The 21,904-nt window shown below is 35.0% G+C and overlaps 1 protein-coding gene across 1 annotated transcript; it reads left to right on the top strand.

Moving 5' to 3' along the window:
* The first annotated feature begins 143 nt into the window (after positions 1-143).
* Positions 144-19,254, top strand: LOC132563613 (menin-like). Its single transcript, XM_060228354.1, has 6 exons — positions 144-558; positions 8,432-8,584; positions 10,006-10,190; positions 10,678-10,718; positions 11,526-11,750; positions 17,959-19,254. Exons 1-6 carry the CDS (start codon positions 144-146, stop codon positions 19,097-19,099), a joined length of 2,160 nt encoding a protein of 719 aa, XP_060084337.1. The 3' UTR covers positions 19,100-19,254.
* The last annotated feature ends 2,650 nt before the right edge of the window (positions 19,255-21,904 follow it).

Raw genomic sequence — 21,904 nt, 5'->3', positions numbered from 1 at the left:
ATTTCATTATACAACTGACATAAGACTTCATCATTGGTAATATTACTGGTGATGATATGACCCACGACCAATTCGTATATAAAAACATGAGGAAATATCCTGTTTTAGAGGCTAAATTCAATTGATTGCAACTGAAACACAAGATGGCGGGGTTCCGAGAGAACGAAAGACAACATTTCCCACTTCAAAGTATCCAGGACGTGGTTGATTTATTTAGAGATCAGTTGACTGGCAGTGACGAACCTAATTTGCCACTTTTGTCTATTGTTCTTGGAGCGATCGAAAATGTTTTGACAGTGAATAGGTCGTTGCCAGGTGAGATTGATCACTCGAAATCACTGGAACCAATTTTCCCGGTGATTGAGTTGGAGACAGTGGAAGCGCTGTACGAAAAATTTGTGACACATGTGAAACGATCTGTTGATCTCACGAAATTTCCATGTGATGTTGCTACAAGGGAGTTAGTGAAACTAGTCTCGGATGTAATATGGAGTTCTTTAATGAGGAGCTTTTACAAAGACAAAGCACACCTTCAGTCGCTATACAGTTTTTTGACGGGTAAGTTGCGACAGATGTGATATAAATGTGCATATGATAGATTCATTCGTGTTTTGATGTTTGTTTTTAATGTTTAATTTCAATCTTTTGTTATTACTCTGGTGTCCTGTTAAATCATAAACAGTTGTCAATCAATATTGACAATGAAATCTGTAGAAGATGATGCCCTGGTCAGTGCGTCTGGCGCCGTTCTCCGAAGAAGCCGAGCGGCCATATTGACGCACGGCCTTCGGTTATCGATTTTTTTACTAATTATGCTATGATAAACTACGCGTAGCCGAGCCATGCGCGTCTATAATAGAACAGTGTATCGACAGCTTTCATCTTGACTGTGGATATATTCAGATTAATTGAAAAAAATGTCTGTCGATTCCAAAACCATCAACACAATAATAAAGTGCACGTGTTCAAACTCAAATTTAAAAATTCTTGTTTATTTTTTGATAAGATGACTTTGTTATTTATTTTTTTGATGTTTTAGAATTGAAAATATTTGTATCTGAAGAATTGGCCTTATTGGCTATTTGTATCAACACTGCTGTATACTGAGAAAGGTTGTTTACAAACAAGAGAAACTAGGTCATCAGGTACATTGGCCAATCAGTGAATCACAGTACAGTGTTAGTTTTACTGCAGGGAACATCCAATATTGGTTTCATATTGGAAGTTTTTACAGAAAGTATACAATTTTACAACAAATTCAAGAACCATAACATAAATAATCATAATCAATTGAAGGCTTATCATGGTTTTGAGAAATATACCATCAAATTACTTGAAATTTCAGGGTCACTTGTTGGTCACAACATTTATTCAGACAGGCCTATATGACAACCAAAACAGATGTTCAGAGCTATTTTTGAGAAATTTAAAACTTCTCTTGTTTCCCGTTTGTCACACAAGGTGAATGCCAATTTCTTTGATGTGAGTCCACACTTAGAGCTCCTTGATCAAGATGTACAACTCACTGTCATGATCTCATGTACAACAGGCTGAGACAAGCAAGGACAACAAAAATGAAAATTAATTTCATATATGTGTGATTAAATTTTCATCAGTTGATTGAAAATTGGCATCAAAATAATGTAATCTTCAACCAGGATTATTATACACCTTTATCTTGAAATAATTTATCTTTGCAACATTTGTTTATTTGAGATAATTATTTTTCATTACAAAAATCATTAAAAATCTTATACATTAAAAATTCATATGTAGCAGATTAAGGGCCATATTGTCACCCTTGAAATCTCTTGATTTGAGAGCTTCAGTGTTGGCATTATATAACTTTATTTTTTTATAGATTTTTGAAATGCGTTTTTATTAAAGTTGCAATGCTAAAAGAGCAAAGCTGCATTTTAAAGAGAAAAAAAAATGGTAAAACTTGTATTTTTTGAGGCCTTCAAGTGTACTTTTTATGATGTATTTGTGTACTTTTTGAGTACTTCTCCGAAAACTTTTATGCTTTTTTAAATACTTTTTGGATCACATAAAAGTACAAATAAAATACTAAAATAGTGTTCTTTTATTACCTGTCTTACATGAGCACAAGTCATTAAAAGCTGGTTTAATTTCATACTTTTTTGGACCTTTAAAAGAACTTGTGACATATGTATATACTTTTTGTGACATATGTACATACTTTTTGTGACATATTTATATACTTTTTGTGACATATGTATATACGTTTTGTGACATTTATATACTTTTTGTGACATATGTATATACTTTTTGTGACATATGTATATACTTTTTGTGACATATGTATATACTTTTTGTGACATATGTACATACTTTTTGTGACATATGTATATACTTTTTGTGACATTTATATACTTTTTGTGACATATGTATATACTTTTTGTGACATTTCTATACTTTTTGTGACATATGTATATACGTTTTGTGACATTTATATACTTTTTGTGACATATGTATATACTTTTTGTGACATATGTATATACTTTTTGTGACATATGTACATACTTTTTGTGACATTTATATACTTTTTGTGACATATGTACATACTTTTTGTGACATTTATATACATTTTGTGACATATGTATATACTTTTTGTGACATATGTATATACTTTTGTGACATTTATATACATTTTGTGACATATGTATATACTTTTTGTGACATATGTACATACTTTTTGTGACATCTATATACATTTTGTGACATATGTATATACTTTTTTTGACATATGTATATACTTTTTGTGACATATGTACATACTTTCTGTGACATATTTATATACCTTTTGTGACATTTATATACTTTTTGTGACATATGTATATACTTTTTGTGACATATGTATATACTTTTTGTGACATATGTATATACTTTTTGTGACATATGTACATACTTTTTGTGACATTTATATACTTTTTGTGACATTTATATACTTTTTGTGACATATGTATATACTTTTTGTGACATTTATATACTTTTTGTGACATATGTATATACTTTTTGTGACATTTATATACTTTTTGTGACATATGTACATACTTTTTGTGACATATATATACTTTTGTGACATATGTACATACTTTTTGTGACATTTATATACTCTTTTTGTGACATTGTATATACTTTTTGTGACATTTATATACTTTTTGTGACATTTATATACTTTTTGTGACATTTATATACTTTTTGTGACATATGTATATACTTTTTGTGACATTTATATACTTTTTGTGACATATGTACATACTTTTTGTGACATTTATATACTTTTTGTGACATATGTATATACTTTTTGTGACATTTATATACTTTTTGTGACATTTATATACTTTTTGTGACATATGTACATACTTTTTGTGACATTTATATACTTTTTGTGACATATGTATATACTTTTTGTGACATTTATATACTTTTTGTGACATATGTACATACCTTTTGTGACATTTATATACATTTTGTGACATATGTATATACTTTTTGTGACATATGTATATACTTTTTGTGACATTTATATACTTTCTGTGACATATGTATATACTTTTTGTGACATATGTATATACTTTTTGTGACATATGTATATACTTTCTGTGACATATTATATACTTTTTGTGACATATTTATATACTTTTTGTGACATATTATATACTTTTTGTGACATTTATATACTTTTTGTGACATATGTACATACTTTTTGTGACATAAAACTTATACTATATATACTTTTTGTGACATATTTATATACTTTTTATGACATATGTATATACTTTTTTTGACATATGTATATACTTTTTGTGACATATTTATGTATATACGTTTTGTGACATATGTATATACTTTTTGTGACATATTTATGTACTTTCTGTGACATATGTACATACTTTTTGTGACATATATATACTTTCTGTGACATGTATATACTTTCTGTGACATGTGTATATACTTTTTGTGACATTCATATACTTTTTGTGACATGTATATACTTTTTGTGACATATTTATATACTTTTTGTGACATATGTATATACGTTTTGTGACATATGTATATACCTTTTGTGACATTTATATACTTTTTGTGACATATCTATATACTTTCTGTGACATATGTATATACTTTTTGTGACATATTTATACACTTTTTGTGACACATTTTTATACCTTTTGCATACTTTTTGGATATTGTTGTAAAAGTACAGATAAATTACTATGCTTTTTAGTATATATAACATAGTATATATAACACAGTATATATAACATTTTATATAACATAGTATATATAACATAGTATAACATAGTGTATATAACATTTATATATAACATGTAAACATAGTATATATAACATAGTATATATAACATAGTATATAACATAGTATATATAACATAGTATATATAACATAGTATATAACATAGTATATATAACATAGTATAACATAGTATATATAACATAGTATATATAACATAGTATAACATAGTATATATAACATAGTATATATAACATAGTATATATAACATAGTATATATAACATAGTATATACACAGTATATATAACATTGTATATATAACATAGTATAACATAGTATATATAACATAGTATACATAACATAGTATAACATAGTATATATAAAAACAAAATAAGTATCCTCATGTTGGTCTGATGTGCTTTTTTAGTACTTTATATTATTTTTTGTACTTTTATGATAATATTTATGTACTAGATCAGTGCTTCTGAAAATTATCCAATGTACAAAAGTACACCTCCATACCGAAATTCAGTAAAAAAATTCTAAAACCTACAAAAGTACACCTCCATACCGAAATTCAGTGAAAAAAATTCTAAACCTACAAAAGTACACCTCCATACCGAAATTCAGTAAAAAAAATTCTAAAACCTACAAAAGTACACCTCCATACCGAAATTCAGTGAAAAAAATTCTAAACCTACAAAAGTCTAGTAAAAAAAATTCTAAAACCTACAAAAGTGCACCTCCATACCGAAATTCAGTTAAAAAATTCTAAAACCTACAAAAGTAGGGGAAAAAACTTCTATAGTTATGAGCACTGTTCTGAAATCTATACATTAGAATTAGGTACAAAATAGTACTTTGAAAATTGAGAAAGTTAGATTTTAGTACTAAATAAGTACTCTGAACAATTTCAAGGTCCAGAGAAGTTGGAAAAAAGTACATTGGAAAATTTCAGAGTTCAAATTTAGTAAAAAAAAAAAAAAAAAAGTATTCCAGTCATTGTGGCATGCTTTGAAAAGTACAAAAAAGTATTATTTTTTGCTACATTTCAAAAGTACAAGAAGTATGTACTAACCCTTTGCCACATGCAAGACTGTGTATTGCTGCACTCAGCTCCAATGAGAAAAAATACAATGTTTGTAACCAACATTGTTGCAGAATTTGCCATTTGACTGCACCATGCAATGACAGTTTTTGTAGAATTTAACTGTAATTCAGTATGCTGTTTTAAACTGGATATTTGAAGCTGATGTGTATATTTTTGGCAATATGTGTGGTAATAAAGTTTGTTGAGAATAAATAAGATTTTAATATGGTGTAACTTTCAGCAAAGTTCATTCACAATTTTACTTAAAAAATCTCATTTAATCTGATATGACTCATTTTTTGTAGGAAACAACTATTGTCGTGTACATTATTTCCTTTGTTGTTTATTAGCTTACAGTATATCTTGTCACTTGTGTTTGTCCTATGACCAGTAATGTTTACTGGTGAAACCGTCTGTGACAGTCACCTTTGCACAGCTGCACACCCCAAATAGAACAGCCTTTCACAGTTTCCCTCCTAATATTTTGGACTGCGAGGTGATAGCGACATCTGCGCTTTCCACCAGGCAGACGAGCATTTACGTTCCCCATGATGTTTTCCTGTTGAACCTCTGGATTGTTCATTTCCCAAGATCCATGTTTCCGTGATGAATACCCACCAACTAATGCTCTGACTAATTCTACTCTGTAATCAAGGTGACGAATCTCTTCCTCTGTCTCTGGGATGCAATTTTGTACACAATGAAGGAGTTGACAATGGCACAATTCACCAAAAACCAAAAGATGTAGCGCCACCACCTCTCCCAACGTCATAGGCCATCCTAAGCTGATCATGACAATCTACCCCACCCATATACTTGTTATAAGTGTACACTGACATAGGTTGCGGTAAGTCAAGAACATGAGCATCCATCCTGCGATTTGCCCTCATTTCCTTCTTAGGGTCTCTAAATGTTGATAAATGGTAAACTGGTTTTTTGTCTTTCCACAAAGTGGCTGTAAGATTTGAATTCCGCTTCTGAAGTGTTTTGTAATCTCCCCTGTTCATTTTTCCAGGTTTAACAAAATCTTTCGGGAACCCTTTTCGGTTTGATATAAGCCATTGTCATATAAATCTTCAATCAGTTTTACACTTGTAAAAAAGTTATCAAAGTAAATATGGTGGTTGCTACCATGAAGATCATCACAGAGTGAAGTCACCACATTGAAATTTAAACCATGCTCAACACCACCTTCATTTTTACCAAGGTAAATGTTGAACCTAGACATATAGGAACTCTCAGCATCACAGCGCACCATATTTTGATACCCCTTTTGATGGGCTTGGCAGGCATATATTGTCTAAATGAGAGTCTGCCTGTATACTTTACCATTGCCTCATCAATTGAAATGATCTGAGAATGTTGGCAGTTCTCCAGAAATGTCTTGGTTGTGTGGTCAATTGTCTCTCTAATTTTGTATAGTTTGTCATATTTTGGATCACCTCTTGGTGGTTCACTTTGTCTTTCCGAAACATGGAAATATTGTTTAAGTTTCTGGAATCTGTTACATGACATGATGTTTTTCACACCAACATTACCCAAAAAGTTGTCAGTCGACCAGTACATATGTGTTTCTGGCATATATTGAATCCCTATCAACAGCGAGTGTAATTGTTTGTGTGTATAGCGATGTTGGCGTACTGATCATCATGGAGAAAAAGGTTCAGATAATCAAGCGGATTTGCAGTATTTACCTCAAAATCGACTGGAGGTTTTGGTCCCAATTCTCTCTCAAACTTCTCAACATTTATGTCCGTTAAGTCTGCAGTTCACTCTCCATCGCCGGGTAATGGAGGAAGTACGCGAGCTCGAGGCCGTACATCATCGTCACTGCTTTTGGTCTCATCACTTTCATTTTCTGATAAATCTTACAATATTTCTTGCAAATCAATGTCTGACTCAATATGATGAGGTTCAAATCCTTCAAACTGGTTGTCATCATCATCATCTTCAAAAATATCCCTGATAACATCGGCCACCAAAGCCATGTTGGCGGCAAGTTAGTGACACGTGTGTACTACACCGCACTACAACTTTTCGGGTTAATTATTCAAAACTTTGTATAGTAAACATGTGCCGATTTTTGATTGGTTGAAAAACTGGGTTATTCTTTATTTGGATTGTGACGTATCGGTGTAGGGGCGCTGTCAAATCATGTGATATGCAAATAAGAAAATCAGTATGCAAAATGGCGTCCAGATTCGCTTGCATGGAGATCGTGTAGAGGCGTCTAGAGTCGCTTACATAGAGATTGCGCAGAGGAGTCCAGAGTGGCTTACATTGAGATTGCGCGGAGGCGTCCAGAGTCGCTTACATTGAGATTGCGCTGAGGCATCCAGAGGCACTTACATGCAGCCAAGGGCTAAAAGCAGCATAATTATATGTTGGTATACCTTTTTTAGGTATGGAATGGTATTTTGGCGAGTTTGGAAAAAAATGAAAGTTGTGAACTTCTGGCAAGCAACCTTTGTTTTTCTGTCCTGAGCCAAAATCCTGGTTATATTTTCAGACAGCACTTACCATGTATTCTGTCTCTCCTGCAACATTGATTGAAAATCAGATAATTAAACTTTCAGCGGTTTTGCTGTTCAATATTTGTTTAGCTGTTGTTGACATCATGCTGAATTTTACCTGATAACACCAAAATCATTGCTACATGCAGAAAATATAGTTCCAAACTTGAATGAAAATGACAGCGATTTTATGACTTTTTGTAAATAACCTTGTCCATTACAACATAAAAAATCACTTATTTGAACAGTTATTTTCATTGTTATACGTAATGTGTAAGTAATTTCAGAAAGCAATTATATTGAATTAACGCACATGCTAAAATACAGTCGAATCCAGCAAAAATGTATGAGGAGGTGTATTCTGACAATGGCAGTGCCAGTTGTAGGATAAATCCTTTTATTTTACCTTGGCTCCTGCACCATTACAAAATATAGTACATGGAGTTGATTTGACACATTTTCATTAAAACCATAAATCCCATGGAACAATTAACATTATCAGTGTATTCTGTAGATACTGAGTGTAAAAATAATGGAATTGTCCTTTATCAGGTAATAAGCTTGACTGCTTTGGTGTGGCATTTGGTGTGGTAGCTGCATTTCAAGTCCTCGGCTACAAAGATGTCCACCTTGCCCTGTCGGAGGACCATGCCTGGGTCACATTTGGGCAAGATCTATCAGAGACTGCAGAGGTTACATGGCACGGTGGGTATCAATAAAGGTGTTACTACTACAGTAAATAAACTGCCTATTGTGCACACTCATGTAATATGCAGGTGGTGTTGGGCGAGTGTTGGAATTTTAGGGGAAAAGTGGGGGGGGAAAGGACTTTCCAAACTTTAATAGCTTGATCATGAGGTACCAGTTAAATTGCCTTTCCACAGTTGTCCTATTTTTACCACTGGCAACAAAATGAAGTAGTGAAGACTAAACTGAAAATCAGCATCACACCTACCATCTGAGGCAGGTAGCAGTAGGCAGATATAAGGGAAACAGGTGTAAATTTTTCTTCTTCAGTTTGTATAAAGGTATTTGACTAAATTTTGTCAGGAGCATCCTTATGTTGGCATGCAAGCATACACAGTTTTAGAAGGTAAAGACATTCTGATGATAATAATGTGATACTGTTGCTTCATCTCAACATTTTTACCCCACAGCCCGAAAGGGAGTTTGCGGAGCTATTTTTGATGTTATACCCGAGCTAGACTAAATGTTCAAGATCAACTTTGTTGAGCTCTTCATTATGAAGTAGTAAACAATAAGGTTACCAGAGATAGCTCAGAAACGTGCACCATGGCATCCATGTGTTTTTGTTCTATGTATTAATAGTGTACTTTTTAAAAACACATATGCTTTTCTATTTCATATATGATCATCAAACTTAGTCAGTTGGTACATCCTGGAAATTTATCGTTTGAAATGGAGGTCATTATGACCTAATTTAATCTTCGACCCTGTTCTTAAAAAAACCTTGTTCTAATTATATTTCCTACCCTGTTTCATGTGGAATTACCAAACCTGTTATCTAGAATTATCTGGGGCAGAAGGTGATTTATATTACATAACAAGGTCATTGTGACCTTTGACCTTGCTTTAAACGAAAGTGTTGTTATATGAGCATATCTCTAACTCTATTTCATGTAGGGTCATCGTACAAGCTACAACTGTATATAGGAATATACTGGTTAGAGGGAATGTTGTGTATATAAACGAAGTCACTGTGACCTATATTTTGACCTCTGACCCTGTTAAAAGAAAAAAAACATGTTTTAAGCATATCTTCAATCCTGTTTTATATTGGATCACTAGACTTCCTCATTGGAACATCTCATGCAGATAGAGTGCTGTGTGATATACCAAGGTCACTACGACCTTTAACATGACCTTTGGCCCTTTCTAAAGAAAAACAAATTTTTTTCAGCATATTTCTTACCTTAGCCACTTTTCATGTAGGATTATCAAATTTGATGTAGAGGGGGCATTGGTTCCTAACTCCCCTTAATGTGGACGTCAAGATCCTTCTGGGATATCTTGTTTTTACAATCACAAATTAGTATGGTTAATGAAAAATTTTGAATAGATTTGGCAAAGGATTTATTTTCAACATGGCTTTCTCTGAATGATAGGGAAAGGCAATGAAGACAAACGAGGACAACCCATCACCATGGGAGTGTCTGAGAAAAGCTGGCTCTATCTCAATGGTCAGCCTGTCCTCTGTACACGCCAGATGGAGGTAGCCTCCATTGTAAGTGGCATCAACCCATCTATCAGTGCCACTGTCGACAGTCTAGAAATGGGCTCACTTCAACAGGTATGTGACATATCACCAATACAAAATAAGGAATTGACAATTTAGCGACCGATTTGATTATTTTATATGTAGTTGATTATATTCACAACAAGGAATGATGTTTCAAGATATTTCATCTGCTACACATATCAGTATTGTCACTGGCCAATTTCTGTAACGGCTCTGGCCAATTCAACAAGAGCATTTTACAATCATAAAATAAAACAGGTCCATTAACTGTATACCTGCTGGCTGGAAATAAGGAAACAAACACAGTTATAGCAGGAATAACTATGTCGCCCAATCTAACCAAATATCTGCTAACCTGATAAGAGGGAGAAGAGGATTTCGAATCTCTATTATTAGTATTAATTTAACTTGACATTCATAATAAATGCAATTACATTCTTAAAGATGACAAAGTTTTCAACATTTGAACATTTAATTGTCTGTAATGTACTTATTTTATATGTAAGTCATATTGTGAAGTTCACAATTTGTATTGCAGGAGCTGCTTTGGCTGCTGTATGATATGGACCATTTATCAAGGTATGGAGTTAATAAGCTAAAGGTGGTTAAAGGTAGAGCTGCTCCGAGTAGCCAGGTTACCATCACAGTCAAAACATTAGCATAGCTGAAACAGAATCTGTATTTTAAACCCAAATTAAAATAATATAGAATGTGTATTAAGTAATACTTGACACTGGAATACAATTCAAATTTTAAAATGTTTTGAAAGCAAAGACCAGCAGACCTATGATGGCTGTAATTAGGTGTCCATCTGTTCGTCTGTCCATCCATTGATTTTTTATTATGACTACTCCTGAATGGAGCTATATGGATACCACAGTGATCCATCGCCTTTCGTCTGTCAACCTTTACTATCTATTACAACTGTTCTGGTCTGAAACATCCTTAGGGAAAGAGGAACCAGTGTGACCAATATGAAAAATCTATCAAATTCTTTAAAATCTTTTTTGTTCTTTAAAAACTGCAGTATATTGTCCAAATTTGGTCTGAAGCATGCTTGGGTGAAGGAAAAATCAGTTTTGTATCAATGGTGGGGTAGTGTAGTTGAGCAATTTATTTCAGATCTCTCCAGGATTTATACTCAAAATTTTATAAATACATTCCATCATTTTGTATTGCAAGAATCATCAGAAATTTTCAGAAACTTAGAATTCATTTTAAACTGTGAAGTTTTTAAATTATAGGGATTCTTACTACCTTAGTGTTTTTTTCTGTTCCTGAAATCCATAAATATCTGTGTTTACAAAAGACAGTCCTATTAAACTATTAAAATATCAGAATTTTTTCATATAGTATAAGGTTTTGATATTAATGTTTTTAACATAGATACCCAATGGCTCTTGGTAACCTTGGTGATCTGGAAGAGATATCACCGACCCCTGAGCGACCACCACCTATGGCCTTGTTTAATGAGGCAATACAGTCATCACAGGAACATTACAACAATCAACATGTATATCCCTACACATACTTAGGAGGGTTCCTGTATCGCAAAGGCCACCATAAGAGAGCACTCCAGGCCTGGGCAGATGCTGCTGATGCAGTCCGAAAGTAAGAACAAGTATTGTTTGGAAAATGTTTGTTTACTTATATGGTCTGGAAAATGTTTATTTATTTATATGGTCTGGAAAATGTTTGTTTACTTATATGGTCTGGAAAATGTTTATTTGTTTATATGGTCTGGAAAATGTTTGTTTACTTATATGGTCTGGAAAATGTTTGTTTACTTATATGGTCTGGAAAATGTTTGTTTACTTATATGGTCTGGAAAATGTTTTTTATTTGTATGGTCTGGAAAATGTTTGTTTACTTATATGGTCTGGAAAATGTTTGTTTACTTATATGGTCCAGGCTTGCCTTTATTTAGAGCAAGTAACTTAAGACAATTTTCAGTATTCATCATCCAGCCATTCTTCATCCATTAGACATTCCAATGGCTCTGAATCTATAAATATACACCTTTTGTCAATTCTGTTTTGAATATCTGATCACTCAGTGACCACATGTCTGAGATTGATGTAATGGTAATACTGAATTTTTTGTGTATTTTCTTGTGAATTTACCATATATTGGACATCGTTTTTTTTTATTTACCATAACTCACTTAACAGTTGTTTATGGTTTTTGTTTTGTTTTTTTATACATCAAATTTCACTTTGAAGTTTGAAGTTGCTAAGAAATTATCCCCCAGCCAATCTGTTTAGCAGATGCAATGGTTAGAAATTGAACATTATAAAATGACTTGGCGATAGTTGATCACACTTGTTTCAGTAGTTATGGCCTATAAAACTTTAAAAATCACTTAGTGACTACATATCCTTGTATTTTACATAACAAATAGATACTTTTATTGTGTAACATTATCATCAATATACTTACTGTAATGAAAGCTATCCACAATAGATATATATAAACCGTATTTTCCAGGCTATGAACCACATCCGAGTATAAGACACAGGATTTTTTTTTAGTGATTTTTACGATTTAATCAATATGTAAGACACACCGGAATATAAGCCGCATCCTTTTTTAGGTCATCAGACCCGAAGGGTCCGATGACCTATAGTCATCATGCTTCGTCCGTCGTCGTCCGCCGTGCGCCGTCCGCCGTGCGCCGTCCGTAAACTTTTCATTCAAACGACTTCTTCTCAATAATTGGAAGGCCCAGGCAACTAATATTTGGCCTGTAGCTTGCTTTGATGAAGCCCTACCAAGTTTGTTAAAAAGAATGACCTTGACCTTCATTCAAGGTCACAGGGGTCAAATGTCTTAAAATCTTCAAACGACTTCTTCTCAATAACTGGAGGGCCCAGGCAACTAATATTTAGCCTGTAGCTTGCTTTGATAAAACCCTACCAAGTTTGTTCAAATGAATGACCTTGACCTTCATTCAAGGTCACAGGGGTCAAATGTCTTTAAATCTTCAAAGGACTTCTTCTCAGTAATCAAAAGGCCCAGGCAACTAAAATAAGGCCTGTAGCATGCTGGGATGAAGGACTACCAAGTTTGTTCAAATGAATGACCTTGACCCACTTTAAAGGTCACAGGGGTCAAATATGTTAAAATCTTTAAACAACTTCTTCTCAATAACCAAAAGGCTCAGATTGCTGATATTGTGCCTGTGGCATGCTGGGATGAAGGGCTATCAAGTTTGTTTAAATGAATGACCTTGATCAACTTTCAAGGTCACAGGGGTCAAATATGTCAAAATCTTTAAATAACTTCTTCTCAAATACTAGAAGGCCTAGGGGGCTAATACTTGGCCCATAGCATGCTGGCATGGAGCCCTACAAAGTTTGTTCAAATGAATGACCTTGGCCCACTTTCAAGGTCACAGGGGTCAAATATGTTTAAATATACAAAGGACTTCATCTCAATAAGCAAAAGTCTATGAGTGCCGATATTGGGTCTGTAGCATGCTGGGAAGAAAGGCTACCAAGTTTATTTAAATGAATGACCTTGAACAACTTTCAAGGTCGCAGGGGTCAAATATGTCAAAATCTTTAAATAACTTCTTCTCAAATACTAGAAGGCCTAGGGGGCTAATACTTGGCCCATAGCATGCTGGCATGGAGCCCTACAAAGTTTGTTCAAATGAATGACCTTGGCCCACTTTCAAGGTCACAGGGGTCAAATATGTTAAAATATACAAAGGACTTCATCTCAATAAGCAAAAGTCTATGAGTGCCGATATTGGGTCTGTAGCATGCTGGGAGGAAAGGCTACCAAGTTTATTCAAATGAATGACCTCAACCCACTTTCAAGGTCACAGGGGTCAAATATGTTAAAATATACAAACGACTTCTTCTCAACAAGCAAAAGTCCATGAGTGCTGATATTGGGCCTGTAAGATGCTTGGAGGAGAGGCTACCAAGTTTGTTCAAATGAATGACCTCAACCCACTTTCTAGGTTTGGCTTGTTAGATCTAACCTCCATTGTTAAAATAAATGATCTTGACCCATTTTCAAAGTCACAGGGGTCTTACGTCTTACCATCTTCTAAAAAACTTTTCTGAATAACCAGAAAGGCCAGCGTACTAATATTAGGCCTATAGTATGCCAAAACAACGGACTACCAAGTTTTTTAAAATGAATGACTTTGACCAACTTCCTAAGTCACACGGTGATATATGTACCAAACCATTAAAAAAATTCTCATTCACCAGAAGACCCAGGGTAATGATATTTGACCTGTAGGATGCTGGGATGATGGGCTACCAAGTTTGTTAAATTAAATTTTCTTGACCCCTTTCCAAGCTCCCATGGGTCAAATGTGTATAAAACCTAAAGGAAACATCTTCTGAATAACCAGGAAGCTCAAGGTAATGATATTTAGCTTGTACCATGCTGAAATGAAGGTCTGCGAAGTTTGTTGAAATGCCTTGACCAACTTTTCAATGTGGTAGCTAAGTGACTTGATTTTTAAATCAAGATTAAATTAATTCAAAATTTGAAATCTTGTATTTTATGTCAGATGACCGTAAAGGCCCATGGGGCCTCTTGTTATGTTGTAGTAATGGTTGTGTTGACCAAAGGTCATGATATAACAGACAACGGAAGGCAATTTATCAAGATCTTCTATGAAACATTAGATATTTAAGTTTGCAAATGAATTAATTACTGTTCAATATTAGCGAAGGCCCTTGTGTGGCGCTATGTTTTCCACAGCAACCAAGAAAGTTCAGAGGATATTATTGTGATTCATATTAAAAGTGATGATTGATTAAATCAATGAGAATGTTACTTTCATTTAAATCTTAAAATCCTCCTGTATACGGTTGCAAATGGTTCTGGACAATCCCTTTCAGTTTGAAACATGTGACTGACAGGCATTCATAAAAAAACTTAGTACTGACGTCTCATACTGGTGTACTGGTATCCTTCGTTTAAACCACTATTTTTTATTCTTTCTGTAAGCATGAAATGTTACCACAGCCAAAATTATGAGGGTGCGAGGTCACCTAGGTCAGTAGTGCATGTCCTGACATACGCCAAGGATAAAAGCTGCAGTGTGTAACCCTGTGGAAAATATGGTAGAGTAAAATAAGCCTCCATGACCTATGCTGAGGTTTGGATCATAGTGCTTAATGTGTTTCTAGAAGTCATTACCTCTCACACTAAATTGTCCTATAGTAATTATCTTGTCAGTCCGTCCTATCTGCAGTTTTTGTTTTTCGCACAATACCTTGTGTATTTGTCAGATTCTCACCAAATTTGGTATATGGTTTAATATTGATTAGAACTCACATGGGCGTGATAACCAGTGAAATCTGTCAATATTTGCAAGAGTTATGGGACTTTGAATGATGACAACTTACCATTTTATGACCTATAGTCATCATATTATGTCTGTTGTTGTGCACTGCCTGCCGTCCATCGTCCAACGTCCACCATCTACCCTCCACCAAAGGTAAATTTTCCATTCAAATGACTTCTGAATAAACAAAAGCCCTATGGTGCTGATATTAGGCCTTTAGTATGCTGGGTTGGAGAGCTACCAAGTTTGTTAAAATGAATGTCCTTGATCAACTTTCAAGGTCACAGGGGCCAAATGTGTTGAAACCTAGTTCTCAATAACCAAAAGGCACAACGTGCTGATATTGAGCCTGTATGATGCTGGGACGGAGGGCTACCAAGTTTGTTAAAATGAATTACCTTGATCCATTTTCAAGGTCACAGGGGCCAAATGTGCTTTAAACAACTTCTTCTCAATAACTTGGTCAGGGTGTGGATATTAGGCCTTTAGCATGCTGGCAGGAAGGGCTACAAAGTTTGTTCATATTGTTGAATGTGACCCACTCTTAAGGTCACAGGTATCTAATATGTCAAAATCTTTAAACAATGTCTTCTCCATAACTTTAAGGGACAAGTTGCTGATTTTAGGTATGTTTGATGCTGGGATGAAGGGCTACCAAGTTTGTTAAAATGAGTGACCTTGACATACTTTAAAGGTTACTTGGGTCAATATTTTTGGCTTCTTTCATATAGGTCTTTATAGTCAGATGATTGTTGAGACTTGTGTGCCTCTTGTTTCTTTCTATGTGATAACTGGTGTGTTTGTAATCCAATGTTATCTAAATTTGGTATATTGTTTCATTCTGCATGGGTTTGCTAATCAGGAAAATGCATGAAAATTTGCAAGAGTTTTGGGACTTTGCTGAAAATTGATAATTTTATTACATTCTGCACAATATCTTGAGTATCTGTAGTCGGATGTTCTCCAGATTTCATATGTGGGTTCATATCAATTAGTCCTCACTATGTCATCCAGCAATATTTACAAGATCTGTTGGACTTCAAATGCCGAACATATATAATTTTTCTGCGTACTGTGAATTTGCATTTGGATCTTCACTGAATTTGGTATGTGGGTTTATGTACACTAGACATCACATCAATTTGATAACCATTGGAATCTGTTTATATCTACATGAGTTATGGGCCTTTGAACACCAATTTTATGCTACTCTGCACAATAACAATGAATTTGCGTGTTGTCTCTTATACATGACAGCTTATATGGGTTCTGCTTTAACTCACCATAGTGGTTCCCATATTGGTCATTTTTGGCTACAAGATATTATTCATTCCCAAGTCATCCAACATATGTAGTATTTATGTTGTGTTTAATTTGTTTCAAGTTGAAAGTGGTCATTTTTGTCGTTGAAAGTGGTCATTTTTGTTGATATGATATTCAGCTTTGTAGTTTAAACCAACAAGATGAATTTTTTCAAAACAATATTCAAGCATAGGCAAAACTTTCTGTGTGATCGCGTATAGGCATGGCCCTTCCTGAACATTGGTCTAGTTTTGATACATTGTCAGACGGTGGGGTTTTCAGAACATTTTACATCCACGATCCATTGTCTGTCAGTTGATAATTCTTGTTATCAGTGTTTCTGGGGAAGTATTGGATCATTCCCAAGTCCATATGGAGGTTCCCTTCAATCTATTGTGCCCTCTTGATTTTTGATCAGAAAAGCAAAATAGCAGACACATAACCATCTTCAGTTTATTTGACAATGAAAGCAATATTTTCTTCAAAGTAAGGATTAATCTTTCTCGAAGTTCATTATGTAGGTGCTTCTTGGTGTCTATTAATGTACTTTTGATTTTAGGAGTGATCAGAAAAACAATGGCTGGCAGGTGGCCATCTTAGGTTTTAACCATGAAATGTTGTTATTGCAATTTTTTAGAGAAGTACTGATATGGATCTTTCTCACTTTATATAATAAGGTTCCATTGGTCCCTTGTTATGCAGTCTTGATTTTGATGCTGTGTTGCTGTTAACTTTGTATATATCACTCCTTTGTATCTTCCTTTTCCAGTTACAGTAAGTGTTTCTAACTTTCTATGTGCCCTCTTTTCCAGTTACAGTAAATATTTCTAACTTTGTATGTCCCCTCTTTGCCAGTTACAGTAAATGTTTCTAACTTTGTATGTCCCCTCTTTGCCAGTTACAGTAAATGTTTCTAACTTTGTATGTTCCCTCTTTGCCAGTTACAGTAAATGTTTCTAACTTTGTATGTTCCCTCTTTGCCAGTTACAGTAAGTGTTTCTAACTTTGTATGTCCCCTCTTTGCCAGTTACAGTAAGTGTTTCTAACTTTGTATGTTCCCTCTTTTCCAGTTACAGTAAGTGTTTCTAACTTTGTATGTCCCCTCTTTGCCAGTTACAGTAAATGTTTCTAACTTCGTATGTTCCCTCTTTGCCAGTTACAGTAAATGTTTCTAACTTTTTATATTTCCTCCCTTTACAGTTACAACTACAATCGTGAAGATGAGGAGATCTATAAAGAATTCCTGGAAATTGCCAATGACCTCATTCCACACATGATGAAAATTGTTGCCAGTGACAATGCAGCTCGAATTCATCACACATCGTTGTTGTATGACCCCGACTGTTATGCCAACTTCTTACGGTTTTATGATGGTATCTGTGAGTGGGAAGAAGGCAGCCCAACACCAGTGTTGCACATCACTTGGGCCAAACAACTGGTATTTTCACTGTCCAAGTTTGATGTCAGTGTCCGGGAGCACATTGAGGTCAAAGGTGAAGGGCTTGAGGAGGATTCTTCCTCAAGTGAGGAGGAGGAAATAGAGGAGGAAGTGAATGGTCGACGAGGGGAGGAAGGAGAGGACAAAGTCATTGAGGACACAGAACCTGTCATTAGTCGCAGACCTGGAAGAAAAGGACGGCGATCCAAAATCAACAATAATGGACCTGAAAGCAAGGTATCTGATCTTAAGATAAAAGGAGAATCGAACGAAGATCAGATAAAATCGGCCATTGAGGATTTAGTCAACAAGGTTGGAGAAGAAGGGCAGAATGATGCGACTAACCCGAATATTGCAGCACTTGCTCAGGCATGCAGTGAATCCATCCTAAACCCCGAGTATCTGCTGGGGGGTGGCGATCCATTCACTACAGCTACCAGTACCACAACGGTAACCTCAACCACTACGTCTGCTGACTCACGCATAGATATGCATGATTTCCTCAGCTCTAAGTCAAATGGCTCACCTTTCATGGGTATGACAATGGACTCTGTGCTAAAGGCAGAGAGTCCTTCAGACATGATCATGTTTCGGAAGCGGCCATGTTCCTCTGCAACACGGACACCCACTCCTGTCTCAGAAATAGCACCAACCCAAACACAAGTTAGTACAACACCTCCTAGGACATCCTCAGTACCCTCCCATCTGCTTGGACCACCTACATTGGTGTGTCTGCGCAGTGAAAAAATGAAAGGACTGAAAAAGATTTTTTCTTCTGCAAAACTGAATGCTAGTGCAATAAAGCTTCAATTGACAGCACAGTCTCAAGTTCATTTCAAGCACAGCAAACGCAGCACAGATTCTGAGCTGGCCACCCATCGGAAGCGGTCACGAAGAGAGTAGAACTTTTTACTGTTGAAAACAGCTATTGCGTCTTTATTTGATAATCCATGATTTTGTTGAAATATGACCTTGTGTTTTGAAGGGGAACATGTTTTAAAAGGACTTGTACCCTGGGCAAGTGACCTTTTGAACTCGTCCAGAATGAAAATCTCAATTGCCCAGATGTTATCACTTAATGTAAAGAATTTTGTACATTTTTTGTTGTATTAGATTCTCTGACAATGTAAAAATGCAGAAGAAAGGTAATCCAGATCCAGATGGAACTTTGTATGGATCATGAAGCTTTTCTAGACTAAGTGCTAATTTTTGAATGTCATAAAATCACCAACATGTTAACTGCTCGCTCGGTCCAGTAGCATGTACTTCTATTGATATAAGATATCTCCTTAAATTCTTACAAATGTAATTACGCAAAGGAAAGACTAAGTTTTCCTTGTCCTTTTCCAAGGTTTGTCATTAATCACTGTATCAGAGTGACTACGGATGCCTTTCCTTGGGAGATTGATGCATATGAAGTTAAAAATAAAAAAGTGGGGAATTCTCAGAAAGTTGTACAAATATGTACAAATTCATATTCATGGTACAGTAATGTGTCGATTGAAAGAAGCAATAGTGAGGTGTAAATTATTCTCACACTACTGTATCAATGTTAACTCACCTAGCAAAGAAGTCATAGGAACAGGTCATTCTTCCCCACTCTAAGACTCGTTAAAGGATGTCTTTGCTGGGGACAGACAGGAATACATATATAGGGCAGCCCATGTGTTCAGTATGGTGAGGATATTTTGTATTTCTTTTTTGTATGACAATAGATAATCGCTTTGGTCAGAACTTTAACTTTTCACTTTTCTGCCATGAAATGAATGTTTTAATGAGAGACAATGCACAATTGTGATTTCATTTTCGCGACACTTGCTGCTTGTCATTCTGACATAGTTCAGCTCAGCATTATCATGCCATGTGGTTCAAAATTGTTTCACTTATACATAAAAATTTGAAAAGTCTTAGATAAGTAACAACTGGCCTTTGATGTCGCAGTACTGTAGTTCATACAAAATTTACATTATAGTTAATCAAAAAGGAAAGCATTGATTATGTACCACATTGAGATGTTTTACTTGCACGTGTTGGTGTATAGAATAGTCTCTCACATTAATGACTGAGGAACTGTGTAAGTTGACCAAGATGTAATTTCAAAGAATAACAAAATAGATACTGAGGGTAATTTTTTACCCACCATTATCAAATTTGTTTGGTTTTTCAAACGGTTTTTAGCTCTACTGGCCCAAAGGACTAATTGAGCTACATGGATATCGCGGTGTACAGCGTCTGTCGTCTGTGAACTTTTTCTACAGAATGCTTCTAGTCATGAATGACTCAATGTATTTTGCCCAAATTTGGTCAGATGCATCCTGAGGGGAAGTGGAACATTTATTGTATAAATTGTGTGTCCTGGCCCCCCAGGGTTTGGAGAGCAGGGCCAAAAGGTGAAATTTTGCAATTTCTTTAAAATCCTAATCCTCCTGTAGAGATCATTTGATTTTACGCAGATTTGTTCTGAAGCATGGTTGGATGAAAGGGAATCAATGTTGTATCAATCTCTGTCCCATGGGGCATGAGGGGCATGGCCCAATTGGGGAAATGGAGCAAATGCTTTACAGTCCTACTCCTCCTGTAGGAATGATTGGAATTTGCCCAAATTTGGTCTGAAGCATCTAGGTAAAGGGGAATCAATTTAGTGTAAATGGTCGGTCTCTGCCCCCTGAGGAGCCAATAGGGGAAATAGAGAGACCCCACCTCATAACCATATATAGCATTGCAATGCATCAAGAGATGAACTCAATCATGGTGTAAAAATTGGCCCTGGGGTGTGCCTCTCCTCATGAACTTAGTTTCCAGGGTATATCTTTGAAACACTTGAGATCCCTGCCCCTAAACCATATATAACAATGGTAGGCATCAAGAGATAAACACAATCACGATGTAAGAATTGGCCCATTGGTGTAGCCCCAACCCTTTGGACTTTATTTCTGGGTTATATCTTTGAAACAGTTGAAATTCCCACCCATATATATATATATGATTTTTAATGACATTAGTTATGTAAGAAATGACTCTAGGGACATTATTCTGGGTCACATTTTCGACATAGCTGATATACCAACCTGATAATCATATTAATTCTTATTGGGTATCAGAAGAGAAAGAGTCGTGATATATGGGAATTTACCCATTGGTTTTTTTCCCTATCCCCGTCAAAGGGGTCAAGTGACTGCTTTAATTTGGAATATTTAAAATACTCAACCTAAAGGCATGTGTACACCATGGCTGGGCTTTAAGATCCAGGCGAGTGCTACAGGCCCTTTGGGCCTTTTGTTTAACCATTGTCTCATGGTTGGTCTAGTGGCTAGTCTTTGGTTACCTCTATTTCTTCTAAACTTCATCAAAGGTTTTTCAAATTTCAAATATGGCTGCTTATATTCCATGCCATATATTGATTAAGGTGACTGTCAGGGGTCACTCCGATTTGTAATCTTAAACTCTTGACTCGATCTTCCTGACACTGCATATGTTTAGTATGTGTTAATTGTGAATGTCCTGTGCTGAACCTGATGGAAATAAAATCTTGACATTTAAGTTTTGTATAGGTGTAATTTTAGTGTATTTACATATGTTGTTCAGTACACCAAAAAAAAAACAAAAAAAAGAAGAAAGAAATGAAAATTTACGGTAAACTAAATTAATGATATTTTATGCAGTACATTCTCATTTATGAATAATGCTTACATAATTTACAAAATTTTA

The sequence above is a fragment of the Ylistrum balloti genome, unplaced genomic scaffold (assembly GCF_031769215.1).
Source record: "Ylistrum balloti isolate Yb309-2 unplaced genomic scaffold, AGI_CSIRO_Ybal_v1 Utg371796, whole genome shotgun sequence".
NCBI classification, from domain to species: domain Eukaryota; kingdom Metazoa; phylum Mollusca; class Bivalvia; order Pectinida; family Pectinidae; genus Ylistrum; species Ylistrum balloti.
This window is presented reverse-complemented; position numbering and strand designations above follow the sequence as displayed.